Below are 26,194 nucleotides of genomic sequence, written 5' to 3' on the forward strand. Positions count from 1 at the left end.
GAGACAAAATGGCTACCGCCGTGACGTGACGATACTGAGTGGCAGTGTTTATACTCGTCACGTGGACGCCATACAGGTCACACAGGGGGAATAACAACAACGCAGAGTCAGCCATCTTGAATCCCCAAAAGCCTCCACTGAGGAGGGAGGAGGACTGTGCAGACTGCAGTGATGGAGCACAAAAGTCTAGACGGGCATGAGGCGGCAGACAATCAGTGAGGTCACGTAGATTATCGTCTGGGATTAACTGGTGGTTGTGGGGATGAAATATGGATTTCACAATAATTGATCAGCAGGAAAATTACATCTTAAAGCAGAAAAAAGTGATCTTAGAACAATATTGCCAAGATAGAGTAACCAGTAGTAATAGAAATTCAATCTTAATGGGCCATAGCCATAGTTCCTTCACTGACCTAGAACATCCAATACATTCTAAATAATTCCAGAATTATTATTATATTTATTTTTTTATATTATTATTATATTTAATTATTATGATAGTCCCCTTGCAAATGCCTGAAAAAGTGTAAAAAGTGAAAAGCAACCAACCTTTCTCTGCTGCCTTACTCCTGGGTATTGCTTATTTCCGGGAACCTGAACGCAGCACACAGACAGCACCGATCGTAGTAAACAAGGAGAGGACAAAAGAGACAAAAAGACCACACAGTTCAAAAACAACTCTTCCTCATCCACCGATAAGAAGGCTGGCTGAGATAAAAGACATATGACGTGCTATGAGCTGAGAACTGGGGTGATGTGATCAGAAAAACACAAGTGACCTACTTCACAGGTGGCTAACCTGGGTAACTAACAGGTAGATGACAGGTACATCACGTGTTCCTACTTCCCCCGGGGGGTCAAATCAGAGCAAAACTTGACAACATGAAAAGGACAGATTTAACATGATGCTAACATCACAGCTGTCAGACTGTTTGTGGTATGGACGTTTTACATGAAATGCTAGCAAGCCGTCTAAATCAAGGTTGACGTTTAGCGGCGCCATGCTAACTCACCTGTCTGCGCATTAAGCCAAATCTGCTGACACGTCAAAACTTTCACATCCTTTTCTCTCAAAAGCACTTTCTGTGAGCGTTTCGGGGGGGGCGATAAAAGCCAGTACTCGGCACACATCCTGTCCTCCGTGTGAAGAGTCGAGGAAGACGAGGTAAAAGTGTGTCCTATTTGTCAAATTCAGAGACAGTCCAGTCCAGACAGTCTCCCAGCGGCGACGTGCGCGCTCATGTGTGCGCGTGCACGCCAAATGGCGCGGGAAGCGGCGACAACGTTTGAGTGACTGGGCGCCAGGCCACTAACAACGCGGGGCACAGTCCGTTGTCCAATCAAAGAAGTCTACGTGTGAAACGGCCCGCCCAGATCGCGGTGTTGACAGCTTGCTGAATAAAACAACAGTCTGAGTTGAGCAGTTCATTTTTGGCAGATGTGGCTCACGAGCTGCTTACAAAGAACATACTAAATGCATTTTTATCAGCTTTATGAAATACATCTTATAGATTTCATTGTGTACACTAAGTTAACACAGCATCTTAAAATGCTAATAACATTTTGGCATTGCCTTCAATTCATTCCATTCATCTGAGTCTACTTGTATATAAAAATAAATAAATGAATTATTTCTATGATGTCAGGAAGATGTCAGCTGTGCATGTAGGTGATAGATGTATTTCTGCATGCTTGTTCCATATACTTTCATGTACAATGGATTCCTACTTTTCACATTTATTTTATATAAACTGAGAGAAATTTACTATTGTTTCCCTCCAACCTGACTTCAGATCAACATTTGCAATAAAAGTTGTAACTAACCCTCCCCTTCTGTCTTTGCTTTTTAAAGTATAAAGTGTAGGTGCTCACTACTCATGAATGACATGTTAAGGTGATCACAAAGTTATTTGTGAGTTTCATGTCTCACATCAACTATGGTGTGTTCAAAGTGCACAATCTCAATTATTGATTAAAAAAAGTGAACCATAGAGACTTAAACATGTAAAAATTGTGGGCAGTGTTACATGTATGTTGTACAAATTATCTATATATTATCACGTATTTATAAATTATTACCAGTTTACGGTAAATAAGATGAGTTTTTGGCCTATATTTGGAGTAAACACAAATCTCGGGGCCGTAAATGCTGAGTCTTGAGTATGCGGAGATCCATTGTACACTAAAGCAACCTCTAAGGGTCTCATACGTCTGCTACAAAACATAAAAAACTCCAGAGAGGAAGAAAAAATTTGGATTGTGTCAGACACACAGACATGTTCTTCTGTCTGCTCGGCACCCTTTTAATTTGCATTGTTATGGAAAAGCCCTGCATTTGGACAGGGCAGAGAATCATTGAGGTCACCATAATGGAGTGTGACAGCTCCTTTTTTCACATCTATTTGGAAGAGAAATCAAAATTCCTGGGAAAGCGAAACCAGGGGGGAAATGAATATCTTATATGGCTTCAGAAACAGCTGTTTACATACAGTAAATATTGGTATGCGTTGATTAATGCATTCATATGAAAAAGAAAACATCACATCTACAAAGACAATAACAATTCTTGCTTTTTTCTATGCAGTTTTCATTTGAAGCAGTTCATGGTAAATGTAGTCGATTTCTATACACACTGTGACACTTTCTTAAAAGCAAAATGTGAGCCCCTCCATCAGCCAGCTTTGTAGATATTGACCTAGTGGTGCTACAAAACAGCTTCTTCCTCACAGTGGGAGTCCATAATGAGCCAGTACAATGAGGTTTCACTTCACTGCTCACCTCTTTTTGCTCTCTCTCTGCGTCTTTGTTGACCTTTTTCAGCCCAGGAGGAATTTGGGGCCCTGGAATGCCACTGTAGCTCAAGCGTGGACAGCAATCAAATCTTTGGGTATAAATGATGGTTGACGTGAATTTAAAAAAACATCAAAGTGATCTGAATGAACAGCTTGCACTGTTTTGAATTTCAGCCAACAGCATGGAGCGTATTCCAAAACAACGTTCAATATCAAAGTTTATACATACAGTATTGATCAAACATATTGATATTTCATGCTGGATAACTGTTCTGTCAGCTATGAACTACAGCTGTTTATTAGGCTATAAAAAACCCCAGACACACATTGAAAGTTCATCATTTATTGGAAATAAACAAAAAACTAATTGATAAACATTTTGTTTGGATGGACAAAAACAATGGCAGCACTGTTTTAGTGAATCATAAAATCTGATTGTATTTCTAAATGTAATTAAGGTAAGAACCAAAATAGCTCGTCCTATATTGTTTGATTTAGTATGATTTTAGCATTTTAATATTATTTAATTCCACTCAGCATGACATGTATGGTTGTTGTTATCGGAACTGACCGAATGGAGGCGCTGTTGTTTCCTCGCCACAATGGATCGCCGCCATGTTTGTTCGATGCTAGTTCCAGTTGTTCGCCCCAGTTGTTGTTACATCGAAGCCCCAAACATTCCACTCCCTTGTTTTGCGCGGTAGAAATGGTGAATTTCTAACAACTAAATGTTAACCCCAGCGGTGTAGTCAGACTCGTAGCGGCGCGCTCAACGCATCATGTCGGCCAGCGAGCAGGGTAAGCTCTTTTCTTCTTCTTACGGCGCTCTGCTAACCTAGCCGAGTGGCTAAACGCTAGCATCTTCGCAACACAGCCAAACACCGCTGTTGAAAATCCCACGTCCACATCCCCGTTAAAGCTCACAAAATGGCTGTTTATTTGATAAAACATTGATTGCACAGGATATAAGGTTGTGTTTGGTAGGTGTATTTGTACGCTAAACTAAGCTCCAGTCTTGGCTCGCTTTAAATGAGATGTAGCCTCGGGAAAGTAGCATCATTTAACATGGCATAGGATGGTTTTACTGGGGAAAATGCACTTTACCTACACGATAATTGTAGTACGCTGAAATAATTGTATCTATCGAGCCAATCATGGACAACGTACTCCATTTACCTTGTGTTATTTTAGTTGTTGCTATCTAGCTAGCCAGGTATTAGCCACTTGGCATCTTGCTAGCAAATATAACATGGGGAAATGCACTTCGTGTTCGCGTTGAGACATGTTTTGACCAAGTTGTAATTACAATGTGTTAGTTTGTTGAGAGTGGTTCGGTCAGATAGTTGATATAAGTATGCATTTAATTGACGCTAACCTCGAGTAGTGCAAATGTGCACTCAGCTGACCTTAGATTAGATCCAACCGTATTCCACAGGCTCTTTGTCATTTATGCAGGTTCTCCCTCTAATGTAGTCACAAAAGCTAACAATTATATGAATTATATTTCTTATATTATATGGTGTAAACTAGTTTAGCACCGTCATTGTACACCATTGCGAACTCCAGCCTCATAAACACACATGTAACACTTCTTTAACAATGAATCAGCATTATTTTCATTGTCAAGTCAGAAGCATTTGAGCTAGTTTGACATGTGAAGTCTGATACAGTTTGTGATTTTTGAGGGAAGGGTTGCGTTCCACACCTACCAGCAAATTTGTGAGTAATTTTTGACCCCCCCAACTGTCCTACTAGCTTGATGTTGTCATTCTCTTCTGATTTCAGATCAACATTTGCAATCAAAGTGTTGTAGTTTTTAAATGACAGCACCCTCTGTCTTCAATTACTGTTGTTCATTAGTGACAGAAGCTAACAAGCTAAATGCACAATCCAGGCTTAATCCAGCTAGTCACAACTATGGTGCATTCATGGACCATCGAAGAAAGTGCAAAATCGCTTGAGGAAAAAAACACCATCAGTGAAGTATAAAGACATGGACATTGTGGGCTTTTTTTAACAGTGGTACACGTATACCGTACATTTTAACTGTATTGCACAAATTTTTACTGAAGAAAATGACAAATGTTGCAAATAAAAAAAGATTTATTTGCAGAAAGCTGCAAATGAATCTTGAATCGTTACTGTGCGATGATGCACTGCACGAGGTATGACCATCCTGTTTTTTTTCCTGCAGAATATAACTTTGATGAATATGACAAACCTGGAACTGAGCGTTCACGTAGGAGGAGAGGTGAAGATGACGATTTTGACAGGTATGTAGATCCCCACTCTGTAAGTTTTCCAATTGTCTATCATTCAATTTGGTGTTTTGTCTTTGAAATTGTAAAGGTGATGTGTGCTTGCAACCCGTGAATGCGCTGCAAGCGCACCACTCTAGTCCACTGTTTTGACATTGCAAACCATAGCCTTATTATTGAATGCATCACAACTACACAATGATTCAGACTGCTTCGCATCAACGTACATATTTATATACTAGACCATTAACAGCTATCATATCATATCTATTGTTTGTATTTCTCCCTGAAAGTGACTTGGAAGAGGATTTACTGGAGGAAGATTCACCGTTGGGTAAAAAGGTAAGGGGATACATTGAAGGAAAAACATTTTTTTTACTGGTTATACCATAAAATGTTGATATTTTCTGTCACCTTTTCAACTTTCTTGTGTTGTTTCAGAACCTTTCTGAAGATGAAGATGAGGAGCTGAATGATGCTCTTCTTCAAAGTGATGATGAGGATCTTGTGAGGTAAAAAAATAACACACTTATGCTTGTTGACTACCCCATACATACTTGAATTTTTTTTGGGGTCGTTAAGCACATTGATTATAAGCTGAACAAAAATCTAGTTTGTTTTCTTAAATGTGAAGTAGGTTTGAAATCATATTGTTGTATTTAATTTTTATTTGGACTGTCAAAAATAGCGTGTAACGGTGGTAACTAATTTATTTCATTCATTACGTTCAAAGGACAGGACGACTTCAAAGTCCATTCGCTTGTTATGTCGACGTGACGATAATATATGATTGAGTCACTCGGCTACTCCACATCTGTAGTCCATGTGCTCTATTCACATCCAAACATTTCTTGCATGGAGTGCAGGAGCAGAGTCTGAAATGGACTGCTTGTGTCAGAGTGCTTATACTGGAGATTTTTGGTGCAGGCTGATATAATATGATACTATTTTTTCTGATATGGGACTGATAGCTACTATATCAATATTGAATCAGGACTAGGGCTTTTGCTAGTTGAATCTGATTCATTAGATTTTGGCCATAGTCGAATAATATTCAAATGTTTTGTTTTTTAAACTCGTTCGCTACCAAAACCTGCCCGCTGGCTCCCAAAGACGTATTCATACAACTTTCTTATATTTTTTTGGGCATGAGAGGCACAAAGAGTTGATGATGCAACTATGCAACTCAAAATAGAAGAGATCATGTATGGTGCAGTTTTAAACCGAATAGTGCATTTTATAAGAGCTTGGCATGTATCTCCTTAGAAATACGTGCCTCGCAGCAACCAGGAAGTGAATAGGCATCTCGCCGTGTAGCGCAAAGGAGGTTAAGCACTTAAGGGAAATTTCAAAGCATGCACACACGCAGTTCAGTTACAAATGAGGAAACTGTAAATAGCTCATTGTGTTATATTGTTAAAAAGCGATTATTTTCATCTAAAACAACAATTATTGTGTTGTTTATGTTGTAGCATTGTTTAGACCACATATGTCAAAGTCAAGGCCCGCAAATTAATTATCAATGGGCCTCTGAATTTATTATTTTTAGAACCGACCCGCAAGCTACAGCCACCTGCTCTAGTGTTTTGCACGCACCAACACTACATTACCCACAATGCAACGGTAGACTGCGAAGTCGCTGCAGCGCGCACAAGCGGCTTCATTATTCATCAGCAGTCGGAGCAGAGATCAACCTTCATCTACCTCCTCCTCAAAAATGGCCAAGCGTGAGGTCGACGCTGAGAACAGGGGGTTTCAAGCCAGGTGGGAGGCAGAGTAGAGAGTTCATGGTAGGGTGACCAGATCCAAACTCACCAGATGTGGGACAGGGAGTATGCTTGTGGGGGACAATGTGGGATGCAGATGACGCTCGCGGCGGACACCAAAAATGCATATGGAACAGCTTGCCAACTGTTCAGTAACGTACAATATATAGGAGCTCACAATAAAGGCTGGAATTAGTCAGTCTCATCATATGTTGAGTTAACCTTGTTGTAACTGCATTTCTTTTTCTTCAGTCTTCTGACTTTGCTCAGATTTCTCCATTTTCATTCATTCATCTCAAATCTTTTTTCAATGCAACGTGTCGCTAAAAGGCTTGCTGTCGCCGTGTGTTGAATTGACTTCCCTGCATGTGTGCCCGGTTGTTTGATTGACAGCAACCCTTGCCTGTCACAGTCGTGCACACAAACAGTCACACCCACACACACACACACAGCACGCGACCCGCCCCCATGATAGCCTCCACTGTGTGTTGTCTGCTCTCCCCACACAGGCGTTTGATAAAAAAAACAAGCTTTTTAGACGCACTTTTGAAAATTGGTGCCTGATCAGAAATGCGGGACAGGGAGTCAATTTGCAGGACGCATTAAAAATCATTAAAATGCGGGCCAGTCCCACACAAATCGGGACATATGGTCACCCTATTTCACGGAGGTAAAAGGCAAACCTGTGTGTCTTCTGTGCGGAGAAAGTTTGGCTGTAATGAAGCAATATAATCTTAGGAGGATTTTATTTATGTAAATTTTTCAGTTGAATGGAAAATTGCAGATCAGAGCCATGAGGAAGAATACAACTGATTTGATTTATTTTTTTATTTTCACATTTTACTATTTGAAAGCAGTGATCAGTAGGATCATAGCACCATAATGCATTTCAGTTTATAATGCATTCACTTTTATTTATGCATTTATCTTAATAGTAATATTTTGTTTTTAAAGGACGTTTACTTCTCTGCTGTTTGCCTGTTGAAAATGTTTCCCTTGAAGCTACTGACAGAGCCATAACAAAATATTGCTTTATTCATTTAATCATTAAATACTATCCACTGTGTTAGGTCTTGTTTCAATAGGTTATGTGCAATAATTTCAAAATGTTTTAATAAACATTGAACCAGTCAGGCCCTCGGCTTGTAGCACATTTGGTTTTTTGGTCCTCGGTGTGTTTGACTTTGACATCCATGGCAATACATCCAATTTGACATTTTGGCTAAATATATATGCCTAAATTTTTGTCAAAGTGAAAGTTCACATTAGTGACAAACACATAAAATAGGAACAACGTGGCTTGAAAAATAACACCTAATAACACATTAGCAGCCACATTTTTTGCATAAAAATTAACTTGCGATATTAAATGAAGTTTGGTAATGTAAATGGTTTTATTTCATTTGAACATGCATCAGATTACAATTGAGTGCATTACATAATCAGTTCACAGTTCCACATGTCCAAAAGGAGTAGGAAGAAGCAAAGCTTATTAAATCCTACCCCTCCATCTGGTACTTTTACAATCAGTAACTGTTACATTTGTTCACTTCCTGTTTTCCTAATATAGTTTAAGGTTTTTTGTTTTATTTTTTGTCACATACCGAAGTACGAGGTGATATGACCATCCAATGACATAATGGGTACCATAGTAAGTGTCAATATAGTGATATACAATGCATCCGGAAAGTATTCACAGCGCTTCACTTTTTCCACATTTTGTCATGTTAATTGTATTAATTTAATCTCTTGCCTCAAAATTCTACACAAAATACTCCATTATGACAATGTGAAAAAGTTTTTTTTTGTGACTTTTTTTGAATTTATTAAAAATAGAAAACAAAAAAATCACATTTACATAAGTATTCACAGCCTTTGCCATGAAGCTCAAAATTGAGCTCAGGTGCATCTTTTTTCCACTGATCATCCTTGAGATCTTTCTACAGCTTAATTGGAGTCCACCTGCAGCTTCACTGTAGGGATGGTATTGGCCTGGTGATGAGCAGTGCCTGCTTTCCTCCAAACATGGCGCCTGGCATTCACACCAAAGAGTTCAATCTTTGTCTCATCAGACCAGAGAATTTTGTTTCTCATGGTCTGAGAGTCATTCAGGTGCTTTTTGGCAAATTCCAGACGGGCTGCTATGTTCCTTTTACTAAGGAGTGGCTTTCGTCTGGCCACTCTACCATACAGGCCTGATTGGTGGATTGCTGCAGAGATGGTTGTCTTTCTGGAAGGCTCTCCTCTCTCCACAGAGGAACGCTGGAGCTCTGACAGAGTGACCATCGGGGCCTTGGTCACCTCCCTGACTAAGGCCCTTCTTCCCCGATCGCTCAGTTTAGAAGGCCGGCCAGCTCTAGGAAGAGTCCTGGTGGTTCCAAACGTCTTCCATTTACGAATAATGGAGGCCACTGTGCTCATTGGGACCTTCAAAGCAGCAGAAATTTTCTGTATCCTTCCCCAGATTTGTGCCTCAAGACAATCCTGTCTCGCAGGTCTACAGACAGTTCTTTTGACTTCATGCTTGGTGTTTGTGCTCTGACATGCACAGTCAACTGTGGGACCTTATATAGACAGTTATTATATTTCCAAATCATGTCCAATCAATTGAATTTACTGCAGGTGGACTCCAATTAAGCTGTAGAAAGATCTCAAGGATGATCAGTGGAAAAAAGATGCACCTGAGCTCAATTTTGAGCTTCATGGCAAAGGCTGTGAATACTTATGTAAATGTGATTTTTTTGTTTTCTATTTTTAATAAATTCAAAACATGTCAAAAAAAACTTTTTTCACATTGTCATAATGGAGTATTTTGTGTAGAATTTTGAGGTAAGAGATTAATTTAATACAGTTTGGAATGAGGCTGTAACATGACAAAATGTGGAAAAAGTGAAGCGCTGTGAATACTTTCCGGATGCACTGTATATTGCACATCATTACTGGTTCAAGACTCTTCATCCTTGTATTTAGCAAACATCAACTGCTTGTATTGTTTCTTGAATTGGCTCATCTTTGTGCATTGTTTGAGGGTCTTACTCAATACATTCCATAGTTTGATTCCACATACTGAAATGCTATGGCTTTTTAACGTAGTCCTAGCATATAAGTGTTTCAGATTTAGTTCTTCCCTGAGATCATATTTCTCCTCTCTTGTAGAGAAGAAGTTTGTCATGTGATATATAAGTTGCACTTGACTTAGTACAGTCATCTGTAACCTTTTTACTATACTTAGTAGCCATTTTGAGCCAATAATTGCCTCAATGTGGACTAACTTCCTAGCATTCAAAGCTCGCGCTCACCTCTGTTCCTTTGGATTGTGCCACTGAATCGTTATTTTCTGAATACGTGGCTAGTATAGGTTCTGTTAGACACACACATCATGTTCAATTCTTTATTAACACATGAGTCTGTTTTTGTATCAAAATAGGCTATTTATCATTCTTCTAGTCAGAAAGGTAGACCACTAAATTTGGTGTCTGTTGCTTTTTATTGTGAAAGATTTTGACTTGTTACTGTGGAGGAGCGATTGCAATACATGGATATTCGCTTTCATGTGTTTGTATCACTGCATTGACTATCAGCCCAACCCACACACACATTTACAATCAGCTACTCTGAACGCATCTGAAAGTGTATAATGTGTGTATGTTGTCTGACGAGTGCAATTTGGTTTTTCAGTGGTCAGGATGTGAGCCTCAATGCCACGAACAGCTTGGAAACCTCATTCAACCAGCAACAGAGTCTGCAGAATGCAGACTACTCCGATGACGTAGTCAACCTGGGCACAGAGGACTACGAGGCAGGGGATGGGGAGCAGGGCTACCCGGAGGAGGGTGGTGAGGAGTACACAGAGGACTACAGCCAGGATGATGTGCATGGAGACCACGTGGATTACACGGAAGACGTAGCTGAGGATGAGTTCCAGGATGAAGTGCTCGACATCCAAATCAATGAGCCTATAGATGGTGACTTTCAAGTGAGTTTTGTTTACCGGCATGACCCTCCCCTGTCTGTCTCACTCTATTGTGGCCCACAGATCTTTCTTTTCCCTTCGGCTGATAGCGAGGATTGAAAATCTATCTCTTCAGGAAAAGGAGATGTAGGTCGGCGTTTAGGCACTGAAGAGGTTTAGATTGGCTATCTCCTGCCGCCAGTTCATTTCACCATCATGCTGACAAAGTTTGTCTTGACAGCTTTTTTGGTGGCAGGTCTCCAAATCCAAGAGCCATTGTGACCTTGGGCCTTGTATCTTTGAGGGAGTAAGAAGCTGCTTTGTGTCGGGCAGATGTGCTGCCAGTTGCCCAGGATAATGTGTGTGTGTGTGTGTGGGGGGGGGGGGGGGGTGCTTTTATCTGGATCTGATAAAGCCTCATGCAGGTGAAAAGATTATTGACCTTCCTGAGGACAACCCTATACACATCTCTCATGATTGATGGTGACTCTCATTTGTTCTCCCAAACTAAGAGGATGAAAGATAAGCGCTGATCCTTGTGCAAATGTCCGCTACGGTCCATTTAGCAAGGTGTCATGCTGTTTGCCACCTGACAGGTAGGCAACATGTGGACTAAAGTATTGGGACACCAGCAGGAAGTCAAGAAAATGTGCAGTCAGGCTTTTCTACATGTGGGGCTGTGAGAATGTTTGTTCATTTGTGAGGTCAGAGGTCACTGATGTCGGACCAAATGTTGCAGAGCACGACACTGAGCAGTTGAAAGGATGAAGCTGTTGTCTTTACTCTACGCCTGCATTCTGCCACTGTTTGGACGGCTAATGAAGCATGTCATTGTACAGTGTGTGTGCGTGTGTGTGTGCGTGTGCTCGGGCTCTGACCTTACTTGCGGTGACTTTTGTTTTGAGGGAACGTTTTAATTTATGGCATGCAACTTGTTGAATGGTGCTCATTGTTTGCGACTAATGTGACAGCACATCTTAGGTAGATTTTAGTTCAATCTGATTTATCATCTAAAATGTTTACGAGCCTTATATTATGACAGCTACTGTATTTGCAAAGCACATTGTGTCTGAATTGGAATGGAGTAGTTTTTTTTATTGTTGCCCACATTTCTCTATATCATGTCTATCATTTACATCTCATTGAATTTCAAATGCTGTCAGGAATAGTAATGAAGCTGTGCTCCCACTGTTATGGTAATTTGCTATCAGGAGGGGGTGGGGTTACACCATGCTTCCCCTAAAACTCCCCCATATAACACTTTTTAATATTTGCCATCCAGCAATTTCTTCCGATGTGGTGAGGTCTGGAGGAGGCAAACATCTGGCAAAGTTACATTTTGGAATATCTTTGTGATATCACCAGGACAATGAATACCAAACGTCTTATGATGAAGGGGAAGAGCAGGAAGTGGCCCCAGAGGAGGAGGAGTTAGGGGATGAAGAACAGCAAGCGGCGGAAGGCTCTACGGCGGGCTCTCAGGTCTTTGAGACAAATGTGGTATGCCAAATATGCTTTCCATGCCAAAATGTCACATTTTGCCGCACACTGAAACTCAACAAATATTAAACTTTTTTTAGAAATGTTTTTTGTGCCGTGAACCACATTTAAGATGCAGGCCTCCAGACTGTAACTAAATGGTCACATTTTGTGCTAAAGTTTGAGACATTGCAAGTAAATGTTTCATTTACTTGTGCATGTTTAACCAGATAAAAGTACTTGTCCCATATTGAGTTAGCTGGTCACAGGCTAAGGCCCTGTCCACACGGAAACATTCCTTTTTTTGCGGGTCGAAAAACATTTGGGTCAACTCTGTGTCGAATTAGTAAATAGTTTAATCTAGACGTGAACGATTCACTGGGTGAAAACAATGTAATATACAAGGCAGACCTACGGGTGGCACTGTAAACAGACATAGACGGAACCATGTAACACTAACAAGAAAGAACATGTGCATTCCAAGTCTCTTGACAAAATGGAATTACTTCTGCATGTATTATGGGAGTACGAGAGAAAATATCAGGGGAATGTTGACTGCAAAATATTCAGATATTATTTTAGCGTCAAAGCTCACTTCTGGTCACGTGACTGATGTCATGGTTTTCATAAAGCGGTGGTTTGCTCATCTATACAGAAATGACAAGCCAGTGTTTTCAGGATTTCCCATTCTGGAAGCCATTTTCACAAAATCCTGTTTCAATGTGGATAGTCCATCAATGGCATTGCCGTAGCATTTATTGCTGCTGCTAAAACTCTCTTCAACCCAATAGTAATTGATTGGTGGTCCCTAGTATAACCAACAAGCCACAGTGACACAGCAGTCAGGGCGCATTGAGCGGGAACGCCCGCTGGAGCTGCGGAACCGAATATCCAACGCCAACGTGGAACTAACTTCAGGTTGCCGATATCATCCGATCTTCAAAATACATCCCTGTTTTATTATCGTTACTTCTGAAAGCGGACTCTGGTTGGAGACCCCTGTTTTCAATCAATGTTTCAACTCACCATATGATAATGTTTAAGCTGTTAGGTGTGATGACAGATTGGTGGTTTCTCGTCTGCAGTAAATGTTGAAGGAGTAATAAACTGCACAACAGCGATAAGATGACATGATGTGATTTCATTTCAAGGTGTATGTGATGCAACCAAAGAGGCTCAGGATGGAAAGAGGGTGGTTAGAGAAGACGGTTGCCAGTTATTGTTCAAGTATTTATCAGTAATACGGTGAAAATTAGTGGAAACGGGAATTTTTACATGTAGTACAAATATGTGTGTCAAGCATGGTAGACCTTATTGTATAATGTGAACTCTTGTCCTCAGGTTGAAAATGAAGGTGTTCCTGAAGAAGAAACAAAGGAGGACTCGGATGATGAGGAGGATGAAGACGAAGGGTCTGGTCGCATCCGTTTCAAGTCAGAGAGAAAGGACAGTGGTGTTGTGCGGCTGGCTGATACATGCACAAAGAGGAGGAATATCCCCGAAACACTAGGTAGGTGCATTGTGTATATTCTTTACAATCTCATATGACTTCAAAAGATTGACATCTGTGTGCCCTCCTTCCTTCAGAGCTTTCAGAGAAGGCCAAAAAAGATCTGATAGAGTATGAGCAACAAGAACGGCAGAGGCGGCAAAATCGGTATGGAGGCCGAGGAAGAGGAAACTTTTCCGGCTTTGGAATGCACAATTTGAGAGGAGGAAATCGAGGCAGAATGAATGACCACAAGTTCCACCAGAGGGGCAACATGGGCATGCAGGTAAAAGTAAATGTTGTCATTGCTTCTCTCTGGGATACAGTGGAACCTCCAAGGGCTTACTCACTCATTATGACAAACTGTGGTAGTACAGCAGAATAGAACATATTTCATTAATGAGATTGCCCCTTGTTTAAGTAATTAATGACTGCTGCAACCTTGCACACAGTAAATAATCATAACTACTCCAAATAAGAATGAAAGTACTTCACAAATTGAGAGAAATTGCAGAAATACAGCAGAATGGGGCAAGCAAACTGGCCATGACACTCTCAATGTGAGCTGAGGACAGGAGAGGAAATCACGACTAAGTCCAGGATGCTACGAATGGCTTAGTGTGAGTAAGCCTGAAGGTTGAACACAATCCTTTTGGAACATTGGTCCAATTCCATTGGTCCAAAGGTTGTTTACATAAGGAGAATCCCAATATTAAAGCTAATGAACTGATAGTCAGACTAGTCATAGCATTAAGCACTGATGTCACGTTTATCTTCATTTTAGGCTAATTGTGCTGTTTTTATTCCTTCCCCATCTCTCTCTCCATATCATCCATCAGTCCTCTCGAATGCCTCTCCTCCTTCTTCCCCATCAACAGCCACTGCACTCACAGCACCTGCACCACCACCACCACCACCAACCTTCCCGCATCAGAGGTCCTCCTCCCTTCCAAGAGCACGGACGGCCACACGGACAGCAACCCCTCCAGCCCCTTATCCCACCTCACATGACTCACCGATCGCCACCTGTGCAGCCCCAGATGGAGCTACCCTCACGACTGATGGGCTCCCCGCCACCCGGTTTCCCGCAACATCACAACCAGCAGCAGCCGCCGCCACAGACGCTTCCGCAGCTTCCTCAGCTGCAACAGCAGCAGCCGCCTCAACAACCCAAAAATATCCACATCAACCCCCACTTTAGAGGCTCAGCGCCATCCTCTGTTCCAGGTTGGTGAATGTGCAGTGAAAATGCACATTAATGCTTGTGTTTATCTAGGGGTCAAAAAGTGCAGTAAAAAGGGGGAATTGCTACTGGAAGTGAAATCACCATAAAATGTACTATTATTTCCATAGCATCGCATCGTTCACACATACTACATTTATAGCTCCAGCAACCCAATCTCTCCTTATTATATCCACTTGCTGCCCCAGGCTCTCTTCATCATTTTGCATTGTAAATGGACCCCACTGGATCAGCACTTTTTTTTTCTCCCCATCGTTGATACTAACAATTTAAGCCTTTTTTGCCCGCTGTCCTGACAAGGTGTCTGGATTAGAATGGCATTTTGTCGTCGGGGTGAATGACAAGTGAATGTCTGCCACTAATGGGTTTATCCTCCATTTTTTATTTAAGCTGGTGACATCAACATTTCATTCCTGTCTAGGGCTGAGATTGAAATTGATCTTGCAGAGCATGTTTGCATGTGTATGAGAGGGTGGGGGTGTTTTTCTTTTGAGTATAATATTGTATAAACAGTATCTTCAACTGTTTGCACCGTGTGTGTAAAATCCTTTTGAATGGCATTTTCTAATGGTCCCCTCCTTGTACCACCTTCTCCCTGCCTACTGGCCCTCATTTTCATTTTCCCTCTCCCATCCCCCTCTCTACCCCTTCTTCTTTGCTCCCCCCACCTCCCTTTCATTGCAGTGCCCTTGATGCCTCCTGCTCCGAGCCAGCCCAGACCTACTGTGGGCCCTCAAAGGTTCCCCGTGAGTAGCAGCTGCTCCTCTGCCTCCTTTTTTTGCCTCACACTCACTCCCCCAACTACACACTAAGGGCTAGCGACCTTTCTTGTGTGAAAGCTAGTATCATTATAGCAATTAGACCGCCCGCCGTGGTCCATACACTGTTCAAGCCAATTTGTAAACACTGATACAAGCCCCGCTGCACAACTGGAAAAGCGCGATAGGGGCTTTAGACGTTTGGAGGTTGGGATTGCGGTTAGCAACTGGTCATGGATGGGCTGGGGCTCATCTCAACACATAATGGAATTGTGAAGTCAGGTTACACTACCACTTCAAATTCCCCCTCTAGAAGTGTGTCCCATAAGGCATGGAGACTGTTTTGAGTGGTATTTGAGTTAATGAAACATGGTGGTATTTTCATGGGGACGGGGGTGGGCCTCTCGCCCTTTTGTACCATGTATTCCAAAGCTCAACTTGGAAAAGGGGCTTTATTCCACTATCAAGGGATCCCACCAAGGGATGACAGAAATGCCTTTAAAGTAATTACTCTTATGGGAGGAAAAAGACGGCCCACTATTCGTTTATGAAGGATCCCAGGACTCAGGAACATTTCACAGGAAAATGCATTTTGCATGAATGCATCCTGCGCTTCTAAATGACACGCAATTTTACACTTGAGCATATCAAACTGTATGCTATTTGTGTTTACTTCCTGTGAAGTGTCATTGTTTGGCATTTCCCAATGGTTCCTGTTTGTTGCCGTATTGAAGCTGATCTCCCCTTCTAATCTGACAGTGTTGGTAGGGTTGCCATGGTATGTAGAGACTCGTTTGATGAAGAGCACAGTGTTGAAATTCGCAGGCTGACAATCGCATTTAGGCTGCGGTTGCCAAGGACACCATTTGTAATGCAGGTGTCCTAGCAGCCAGGACGTCCCATTTATCAGTGGGCATCTGATTGCTCATGATTATCATACATTATCATCCCATCACAGGCGATTGTTAAAATCCTTTGTAAAGGAGGAGGGTGTCATAGCCTCTACAATTAATATTATATATAACCCTGAATAGGAAATATGGGTTCCCCTGCTGCTATGATAATTGAACCAAAGTGGATTATCTATTTCTGGAGACTATGAATACATTTGTTTTTGCCATATAATAAAAATAATAATACATTTTATTTGTATAGCGCTTTTCAAGATACTCAAAGACTTTACAAAAGAATGAAGTTGAATAAAACAAGTAAACAGAATAAAAGACACACCAAAATACAACATTCATTGGTTAATACATGAGTAAAAACATGAGTACAGTTAAAACATGAGTAAAAGCGGGGCAGGGCACAGCAGTCAGATATAAAAGGTTAGACATTAAAAACAGATTTCAAGAGGTGGGTTTTGAGTTGTTTTTTAAAGGTGGGAAGGTCAGGGCAAGCACGGAGTGAATGGGGCTTAATGGCTTGAATATGCCAACATTTACTTTTTCATCATTGAATTCTTGAATACCCTCCAGGTGCGTATTTGGTGCATTTTTTCCGGTTTCAGTTTCATCTCTGAAATCTGGATTATGCCCCTTTGTTGAAGTACCAAAGTACCTCACTGGCTGTTGGTGTTCTGTTGGATCATGCGCTCTCATTGAGCCTGTTTTAAATGTTCTTTTTTTTTGAAGTAGTCTTTCACATGAGTCTAAAACTATGTTACTGAATCTTGGCAATTAATATACATGTTTCTACAGTACAAAACATGTATAAAACGTCTTTAAGGCCGGCAGGTCTGATAGTGATTGGACACAATTTGAATGTCTATGGGAGGGAGAACAATAGTGCTTAAACCAAGCTGACATTCTCCATTGCATACTTTGGAATTTTGACCTCTCATTATGATTAGTCTTGGTTATCCCTCAGCATCACCGCCGTATTGAACAGCCCGTAGCCTGTTTATGGAGGATTAGAATGGAGAGGATGAGCCGTGCTATTAGAGAGCTGCTACATTGTGAAAACCTGCCTGCCTGACCTTTTCAAACACTTTGACGGCTCTCCCAGAGTGATCCCCCTGTTTTTGTTAAGCCCCTTTGATTAACTTTCTGTTAAGCAAGTTTTGGGACTCTTGGTGCCACTGAGCTTTCTAACGCCTTTCTAAACACGGCCACGCGACACTAGAATAAAGGTGGATTAAGCCTTGATAGCCTCTTAAGTAATTTACAATAAGCTTGGAGGAGTCAAGCATCCCATTTGTGGAAGTGCCACATGTTGAATAGCTGGTTAATTTTTCAACAGAGATGAATGTTTGAAAGAACCATGAAGACTGTTATGAGAGGTAATTGAATTCCAATGAGGGATTAAAAGGTTGTTATCTTCTTTCTTGGAAGATAGATGTTGAACCTACAATGTGTTGGAAACAATGATGAGGGCACTGATCCCCTCCTGAAATCCTCCTGCCTTGTTAGCTTCGACTTTCAGAAGGTTTATCAGTAAAGCCCCCGGTAGCATTCATATTGATTAGCTCTCAAGTTCACACTGATTGCTGTCATAAATATTAGCATCCATGCTGATGTTCAATTAGTCAACCTGAATTGTGTTTCTTTTGTCTTCTCAAAGGGACCAGGGGACTTCCATCAGCACATACCAAACAATTTTGGTCAAAGCCATCACATGGAGCCCTTCAGGACCCATCCTCATCAAGGCCCCCAGGACAGAGAGCCCCTCTTTATGGGAGGTGAGGTTACAATATTCCATAATTACAAGTTTTCTTCATTTATGTTGTGACCTCCTTGGACCATTTGATTGCATTTATTTGCATTTTGCTTAGTCTTTGTTACTAAGAAAGCCACAGTAGACTGCAAGAATTAATATTTATTCATATTTATTTTAAATACACATGTTCCCTCGTAAGGAAAAGCGGTAGAAAATGAATGAATGAATGTTCCGCTTTCACCATGTTCTCTTCTTTTCAAAAATGCAATTTAAAAGTAATACATTTTACAGCTGTAATTATAATACTGTGATATTTTTCCCCAAGGTTATCATATGGTCATAATCTCATACCCGCCCATGCCTCGTTGGACACATTACTTCTGACAGTATACCTGCAGGGTGTGCTCCTAGCTTTGAGGGGCTGCTCCATAAGCCACACTCATGTGAAATGTATGTTTGTGTATATACATTCATTTGAGTGAGCGGTGGGACTAAATGTATTAATATTTGCTAATGCAGAACAGAATGCAGTTGTTGCTTTCCTGTTTGCCCTCACATAGACATACTGCACAGTACACATTCAGAGGGATTAACAGAAGGTTGACAACTGACATCCCAGTGTTGTTGTTTGTTTCTTTTTATGCAGGCCCAGAACATGCTGATCCAACACGCTTTGCAGGGCAGCACATGTTTGATCACCGGGGCCCCAGCCCGCTGTTGAACACCAACCTGCATCAGCAGCAACACATGCCTAGTCAGGGACACATTGGCTTTGGCCCACCAGGGCCTGCCTTCAGCCAGCCAGGTCAGGGCCCGCCAGGACTGTTTCCTAGGGAACCGCTAAGACCGGGTCTTCCCCCTCCCCAAGGTCACCAGGGGATGGTGGGCTTGAATCAACCAGGTCCTCCTCCCAACCAGCCCAGGCCCTTCATGAGCCCTCGTCAGCCCTTCGGTCAGCAGGGAAACCTTTTCCCCCCACCACAGGCCCAGTTTGGGTTGCAGGTACACCAAACGGTAAGCACTCTTTAAAACCAGTGTCAGTCTTTGTGTCTCTTGTAGTTAAGGTTACCCTGACAAATGTATGCATTGCTGTCAGTCTTGTTTACAATATTTCCTGCTCTATTTCTTGTGAATTTGTTATTTGTACGATGGTTTTATAATTTTCATTGTCTTTGCACCTGGTTATGTATGGGTTGGCAACAGTGATTGCTATACCATTGTAGTGTGTACATGAATAAACAACTCCAGCAATGATATTCGGTGCTAGTGAAGCATAGAGAAAGACTCCTGCCTATTTGTAGTCCTACTTTTCTCATGAGATGTAGACAAGAGCGCCCTCTAGTGATTGTATTCTAAACTTTACATAGACAGACCCACCGTAGAGCTTAAGAACGGCAGCTCCAGTGACAACGTATACCTCTGCTACCACTTTAACAATGATGCTACATTTCAGGGTTTGATCCACGGACCCCCGCTCTCTCAGCCTCCCCATCAGGACCCTTTGCCATCTCATCAGCCCATCCACCAACAGCCTCATCGGCAGGAGCTGCTTCATCATCAGCAGCCACAACAGCTAAATCTCAATGAGCCTCCACCCTTGATGCATCATGGACAAAATCTCTTCCATCAACAGCACAGCAGTCCGAGACAAGGGAGCCCCCGCCTTCAAAACCTCCAGCAGCGCAACATGCCCAACAGGCAAAGAATGGTGAGGGAGTCTAGATCTGGTTCTCATTAGTTGACAAGTCAGTCAGAATCACCTGCATCAAATTAAAATGATGCAAAAACCAAAATGCTGAAATATATACATTTGTTCACCCTTTCTCCAGAACACACCTGTTTCCAAGCCCATGCATCCTCAGCGGAACAGCAACCTACGGGAGCTCCCTGTAGCACCTGGCAACACAAACATGAACAGCTCCCGCCCCACCGGCTCCCTTGCCACCAACGTCAGGCCTGTTGCCAAGGCAACACAGGGGGTGCGTCCCATGCAGTGTGCTCAGACCGTGCCTGGCAGTGGCAGAGGAAGAGGCCAGGTTGTTGCAAAGACTCCCTTACAGCCTGGGGCCATGGGCAGGACTGTGGTTTGCAAAGAAGTCCCAAGCAGCACAGCACCACAGGTCAGCTTTCAAACAGATTCCCTCTTCTGACTCCCTCAATGTACAAACTCATGATTAATTAATAGTCATTATCCCATAGTTGTAGAATCAGTCAAGCTTATTAGTGTGCATGAGGGTGACTTGTTTATTCAAAACCCAATCGCATGGTTGCTATTGCTATTGGCAGTAGCTTCTTTCCAGATCAATACAGTTGCTTCATTGTCTGGGATTTGAACTCTCATTTCAGCTCAGTGTCATACCCTCTAGTCACTGGAGACTGTTTTGTTTTTTTTTGTACCCCAGGACCCAGATGAGGATGAGGAGACCCGGCAGTACCGTATGAAGCTTGAGGAGCAGAAACGCCTCAGGGAGGAGATCCTAAAGAAGAAGGAGTTGAGGCGGCAGATGCAAGCCGGGGTCCGGAAGAAGGAGCTCCTGGATAGGATCAACACCCAAACTCCAACCCAAAGTCTGGCTCCTTTACAGAATCCACCATCCCAACAAAACCAACCAGCAGCACCCTCAATACAGCACCCAGCGGTACCACCACCACCGCAGCAGCCCCAGGAACAAAGACAGCTACCACAGCTGCAACAGCAGCGACAAAGAACACAGCAATCATTAAATCAGATAAATAATCAAGGCAATCCCAATGGCATGGCTCCTATGCAAACACCTCGCCCCAATGTCAAGGCACGCTTGCAGATGGTAAAGGGAAATAACCAGCAACCACAGACTCCCACCCTTGGTCCAGACCAGCAATGGAGACAGCAACCTCGAAACCTGCAGCAGCAGCAGAGAAGGATGAGCGGATTGCAGAATGCAAACAAACCAGGCACTCCTAACCAGTTTGCTCATCCCCCCCTTAATAGCATACCCTCATTGGGGCTTGGTCAGCCCCAGGCTCAAGGACTTAAACCCGGGGCTAAAAGAACTGTGATGCAGCGAGCCAAGCTTGCTGACAGCGAAGGCCAGCAGGTGCCGCAAAAAGTCAGAGTGGTCAAACTTTCAGGCGGGGTGAGCAAATCTTTTTGCTTTCTTTTGACACATTTTATCCTCACGCGTGACCTTTAAGATTAAGATATGCCTTTATTCATCCCTCAGTGGGGAAATTTGTTTACTTGATCCATAACCTCTACAGCACCACCTGCCTTCTATTATTGTGGGTGGTGTAGAGTAGCAGGAGTAATTTGCTATCTTGTTAATTAAGGTGGGCAGAATTTTGGAAATGTCTGTGTATGATTTGACGCAGTTCTACCCCACATTTAGCATAATAAACACATTGTTAGCCTCTCTAGCAGTGTCAGTCAGAACGTAGCATTACTAACCTTGACATAACTTTCCTATAGAATCTATCTGATGTATTAAAATGCCACTGATGCTCGCTCTGTCTATATCTAAAGATATCTAACCTATGGGAATGAGAAGGGGATGTCATTTTGGTCAAATTGATCTGTTCTTCTTGTAAGGTTGAAGGACTGATATTTAAGACCTAGTGTCTTAACGAACAGCAAGGCATTCAAGAGAGGAGTATGACATTTATCTCCAAAGTTGGGGGGAACACTTCATCACTGCTCTTAAAGGTTGATGTCCTCTTATAAGGGCATCTTGTAAAGAGTGACAGTAACCCCAGTAAAGCCCCCGAATTAGCAAAGCATCATGCCATTTTATAGTGACTTGATAAGTTACTGCTGTGCCCTTAATTACCCAGCTATCTTTTATTGAATAATCACAAAAAGCAAGCATGTTAAACATTCACACTGATGAGACACAAGATGGTGAGATGTGATTGTTTAAAATAAGCGGCTTTCCGACTCCCATCCCAGAGGATCAAGCTGCAGATGAAGATAACTGGGTGTCAGTGCCTTAATGGAAACCTGCACTCAGCTATCTGATGTGCCACATCTTGGAGAGGGGAGGGGGCTGGTGGATTGGGATGTGAGGTGGAGGAGAGATGGAAAGGGACGGCTAACGGCGGTGAAAAGAAGATTCTCTCATTGTACTGCTGTCATCAACGAGAGCTTGACAATGTTATCTCCGCTCTGTCATCCCTCCGTCGCTTTTCCCCATCGAGCCATCCCTCAGGTGTGAGGTAACAAAGGAATGCCAATCCAAGACCCTTGTAATTAATCTTTCCTGCTGGAAAGGAAGGAGGGGGCCTGCATAATACCTGTGTAAGAAAGTTGCCACTTTTGAGGATTTGGATTTGAATAGCTTAGGCAAAGTGATAAGAGGCAAACTATATTTTCATCAAGCATAATACAAAGCGTTGCAAGACACAAAGGCCTGGGAGGAGGTGGGGGAGCGAGGGGGATGGGGTACACATCCAGCTGCTGTCGTTCCAGTGTAATGCAGCTTAGTATTTGACGGGCGCAATCGGAGCTGTGATTTCTATAGGGGGGATTAATCCATTTACTCTCAACCGGGGACAGGTCGCAGATATCGCCTCTTTTCTTCCCCTGTATTGATCTGTCACATGTCTCTACTGAGTTGGGGAGGAGACGACCTTCAATTCCTCCCCGACAGAGTGTGAGCTGTGACTTTATTTGATAATGAGACCATCACCTCTTTGGCTCGATCGTTATTCAGCAGAGCCATGCTATTTTTCTCTGTGCCTGACGGAACCAAGTGTGCGGTGACAAAAACATGCAATTGGTAGTAAGATCAATGACATCCCAAAGATGAGTTGTTTTTTTAATGAATTTGCTATCACTGGTTGATGTACTAATTGTGGCCTGTCCATCCTTTAAGCCTGGAAAGGGACCGGAGGCCGTGAACATCCCAATACAGCATCAGCAACAAGGTGCCTGGTCAGAAAACCCTCTGAAGCAGGGCATCCAAAGGAATATCACCATGGGCGGACAGCAGGCGAGTCGAGGGGGCATACAGCAGACAAGCCAAGGAGTCATGGGCCACCTGCAGCAGAACAGGGTACGTCATCAGTGAATACAGTATATAGGATAAACTAACACTGTGGAGTCAAAGGAAGACAAGACGGCGTGCCAGGTGCACGAGTATTGACAAGCTGAAAGCAGTATTACACGGGGGGCTACACCAGGTCCCCTGGCCTCTCTGCACGCCTGTCACCACCAGGCTGCTGTCACACTCGGTGATGCTGACAGGCTAAGGCAGCCACCATAACACTGCACGGTTGCTCTCCCGTTCTGTGCCCCCCCCCCTTTGACGACACACAAACACAATGCCCCCCTCCTCTATCAGGGGTTCTTTCCCCCGTCATCTTCCTCTGCAGCTACACCTCTCACTCATGCCCCCCTATGAAGATGTGCCAAAACACATGGATCATGTTGTGACGTTGATGTTCTCTGTAGAAATATGATAAGTCAATCATGGGAAAGGCAGCCATGGCTGAGGTGTGTTTTTATTCCTCAGTCTTTCCATTAGGGAACACTATAACTCATCTTGCCACTGTTGGATTGGGAATGAAATCATCAGCATGCCGAGAGGGAGCATTTCCACTCGCATTAACTCCCCTCATGTCTGCCGTGTCTGGTCCAGGTTGTGGTATCCGGGCAGGGCCGAGGTAGAGGGGGTGCTCACATGGGTCGCGGCGGTCCCATTGCCGCCCGACAAGGCCAAAAGGTCACGGAAAATCAGCGGCGTACTGTTACTATCGAGGGCCTCTCTTCATCCACCAGTGATGTGCGGCTGCAGAGTCTATTGAGATCCATCGGCCCCATAGAGGTGAGGAGAACTTTGTTGAATTGGATTGTTGTCTTTTGATCTTTGATCTACCAGCATTTATTTCTGGCTGTAGAAACAATTAATGTAACAAATGATTTTTGATCTTGATCTAAGTGATGTCTTTGAAATGAATGGCGTGTTGACTGGCACCTTCCCTAGCAACAGTAGTCATAATTCTTATTGTGTGGGCTTACAGTGCCCCCTACTGCTGTGATTCACCAATGTCTTCAGCTAGTTTCCCCCTCACCACCCTTGCTCCCTCTTGTGGGTAAAACGCGTGGACTATTTCCAACCTGCACTCTTTGTATTGTATTGCAGACGTTCAGAATGATACCTCAGCAAAGGAAAGCAATCGCCACCTTTTCAAGTCCCCAGCACGCAGCAAGCTTTCAAATGAGCTTCCATAGGTAATCCACTTTTTCCCTTAAACCTTCCTTAGATAAACAATTGCGCTTAGCTATGCGCCCCATCATCCCTGTTGTGGTTATGTCATGGGTAACACCATTGTTACCGTCACCACACAGGCACATGATTGATTTGTCCCACATTGACGTGAAGCTGATTGACGGATGAGGAGCAACGCTAATGAGAGGAGGTCCACTTTTCTTTCCCCCATGTGGCGGCCCTCCCCTTCACACCTCCAGCCTCGTGTAGGACACTTTGCCTCCACTCTTTCGGGGTCAGTCAGCCATCCTATGCGCACGGAGGCATCCATCTCCGACTTTTACCAACAATAGGACGGTGACTAGGAGCATGTTCAGCGACCCTACCAATGTGCAAAGTAGACAAACCACACTTTTAGTCTCGTTTGTGTGCAATGACTCCGTACATCACACATGGACACAAAGTATGCCTTCTTGTGGGATAATGGTTGCTCCCCTCCATGACTACGTACTTTAAAACGTCTGGATTCTATTGAAGCGTGTTTCGCCGGCAGGCAGATGTTGTAGTTGTCCGTATTTCTCTGTAGAGGGCAGCATATCATCACATATGCCGAAGCCAGTGTTTTGTGGTACATAGCGCTCCCTAGTGGATAACTAGGAACACTGGGCTTGAAGGAGAGTTGTCTGGCATGTGGTGCTTTTTGCCTTTGTCATGGTTCTGTTGGTTGAATTAGGGAGATAGAATAGGTTTGCAACTACTGTTGAGGGCTTTTAACTGACTTTAAATACAGGTTTACAGATTGCAAACATATTGCCAAGTCTATTTTATTTGTCTGATAAAGGAACAGTTGGAATTAGAATTTTTAATAATATGCTGTGTATTTTTGGTTTTGGGCTGAGGATTATTCTTTATGTTTTTATGATTTTAGGATGCATACAAAGAAACGGATAAAGGAATTCTTGTTGCTTTAGGCCATCAAGTCTACATTGGATTGATCCTCTTCAATTAGTCCCAAGTTCCGAGCCGTTTGCCTGTCTTTTCGGAATATGGTCAGTAACTTAAACTCCATCGGGATGCTCAATGGCTCCTCACGTCAACTTGACACCTTTTAATTTGCTCTAAAAATACTGTCCGGCCACAACTGCAAACCAAATGACATTTTTTAACACTATTGGGTAATAAGTCACATTGATACCGCATTCGACCTCAGTTTTGTTGCACTGTTATATGGAAGGTGAGGGGGCAACCATTATCTGTGTGGAAATGTTGTACATAGTCACTGTTTACCCCCCCACAAGCCTTTGTTTGGAGCTGTAACATTTTTATTATATGAGCAAAAGGTCCAGGCAGAAATTAATTTCACTATGAGTTTGTGTCTGATGTAGAGGCCAAAGTGGCAGACAAAAACTGACTGGACCATATTTGTGTTGACGAGACGGAACATCTTGAGGGAAAATAAAAAAGATGGCCAATATAGCCGTGAGCCAGCGGGTATGTGAAGCCTGTTGAACTGTAGCCCAAAGACGTGTCACTGTGTGTGATGTTCATTTTACATATTGTCCTTTTAACACAACACTTATTCAGAAGGGGGAGGAAGGGATATTCCCTTTCCCG

The 26,194-nt window shown here is 42.8% G+C and overlaps 1 protein-coding gene and 1 long non-coding RNA gene across 7 annotated transcripts in view; one reads left to right on the top strand and one right to left on the bottom strand.

Moving 5' to 3' along the window:
- The window catches only part of LOC131109212 (uncharacterized), a 30,190-nt gene extending 28,953 nt beyond the window's left edge, over positions 1 to 1,237 (bottom strand). For all 5 annotated transcript variants that reach the window (XR_013627754.1, XR_013627757.1, XR_013627756.1 and 2 more), the window contains exons 1-2: positions 1,014 to 1,237; positions 550 to 594 (exon numbers count right to left, since the gene is read on the bottom strand). This is a non-coding gene — a long non-coding RNA (uncharacterized LOC131109212). The remainder of the gene's footprint in view (positions 1 to 549; positions 595 to 1,013) is intronic.
- A 2,141-nt stretch (positions 1,238 to 3,378) lies between these two features.
- rbm33a (RNA binding motif protein 33a) lies at positions 3,379 to 26,054 on the top strand. Of its 2 annotated transcripts, none has more exons than XM_058060947.2 (19): positions 3,379 to 3,590; positions 4,987 to 5,065; positions 5,344 to 5,392; positions 5,492 to 5,562; positions 10,495 to 10,792; positions 12,134 to 12,268; positions 13,589 to 13,757; positions 13,835 to 14,022; positions 14,576 to 14,963; positions 15,664 to 15,725; positions 18,300 to 18,417; positions 19,042 to 19,409; positions 19,849 to 20,103; positions 20,225 to 20,515; positions 20,798 to 21,511; positions 23,246 to 23,425; positions 24,011 to 24,196; positions 24,515 to 24,603; positions 24,721 to 26,054. In XM_058060947.2, the coding sequence occupies exons 1-19, from the start codon at positions 3,572 to 3,574 to the stop codon at positions 24,767 to 24,769; spliced, it is 3,708 nt and encodes a 1,235-aa protein (XP_057916930.2). In that variant the 5' UTR covers positions 3,379 to 3,571; the 3' UTR covers positions 24,770 to 26,054. The 2 variants fall into 2 exon arrangements, with proteins under 2 accessions (XP_057916930.2, XP_057916931.2); XM_058060948.2 differs by having other exon boundaries at positions 12,134 to 12,250.
- Positions 26,055 to 26,194: the final 140 nt, after the last annotated feature.

Source organism: Doryrhamphus excisus, linkage group LG7 (genome assembly GCF_037039965.1).
Source record: "Doryrhamphus excisus strain RoL-2023G ecotype Guam linkage group LG7, RoL_Dexc_Guam_v1.1, whole genome shotgun sequence".
NCBI classification, from domain to species: Eukaryota; Metazoa; Chordata; class Actinopteri; order Syngnathiformes; family Syngnathidae; genus Doryrhamphus; species Doryrhamphus excisus.

Bases quoted from the DNA above. Each gene is read 5' to 3' on its own strand.
- rbm33a (XM_058060947.2), top strand. The intron at 20,104-20,224 runs GTGAGGGAGTCT...CCCTTTCTCCAG, and splicing joins TGCCCAACAGGCAAAGAATG to AACACACCTGTTTCCAAGCC. The intron at 23,426-24,010 runs GTACGTCATCAG...TGTCTGGTCCAG, and splicing joins GCCACCTGCAGCAGAACAGG to GTTGTGGTATCCGGGCAGGG.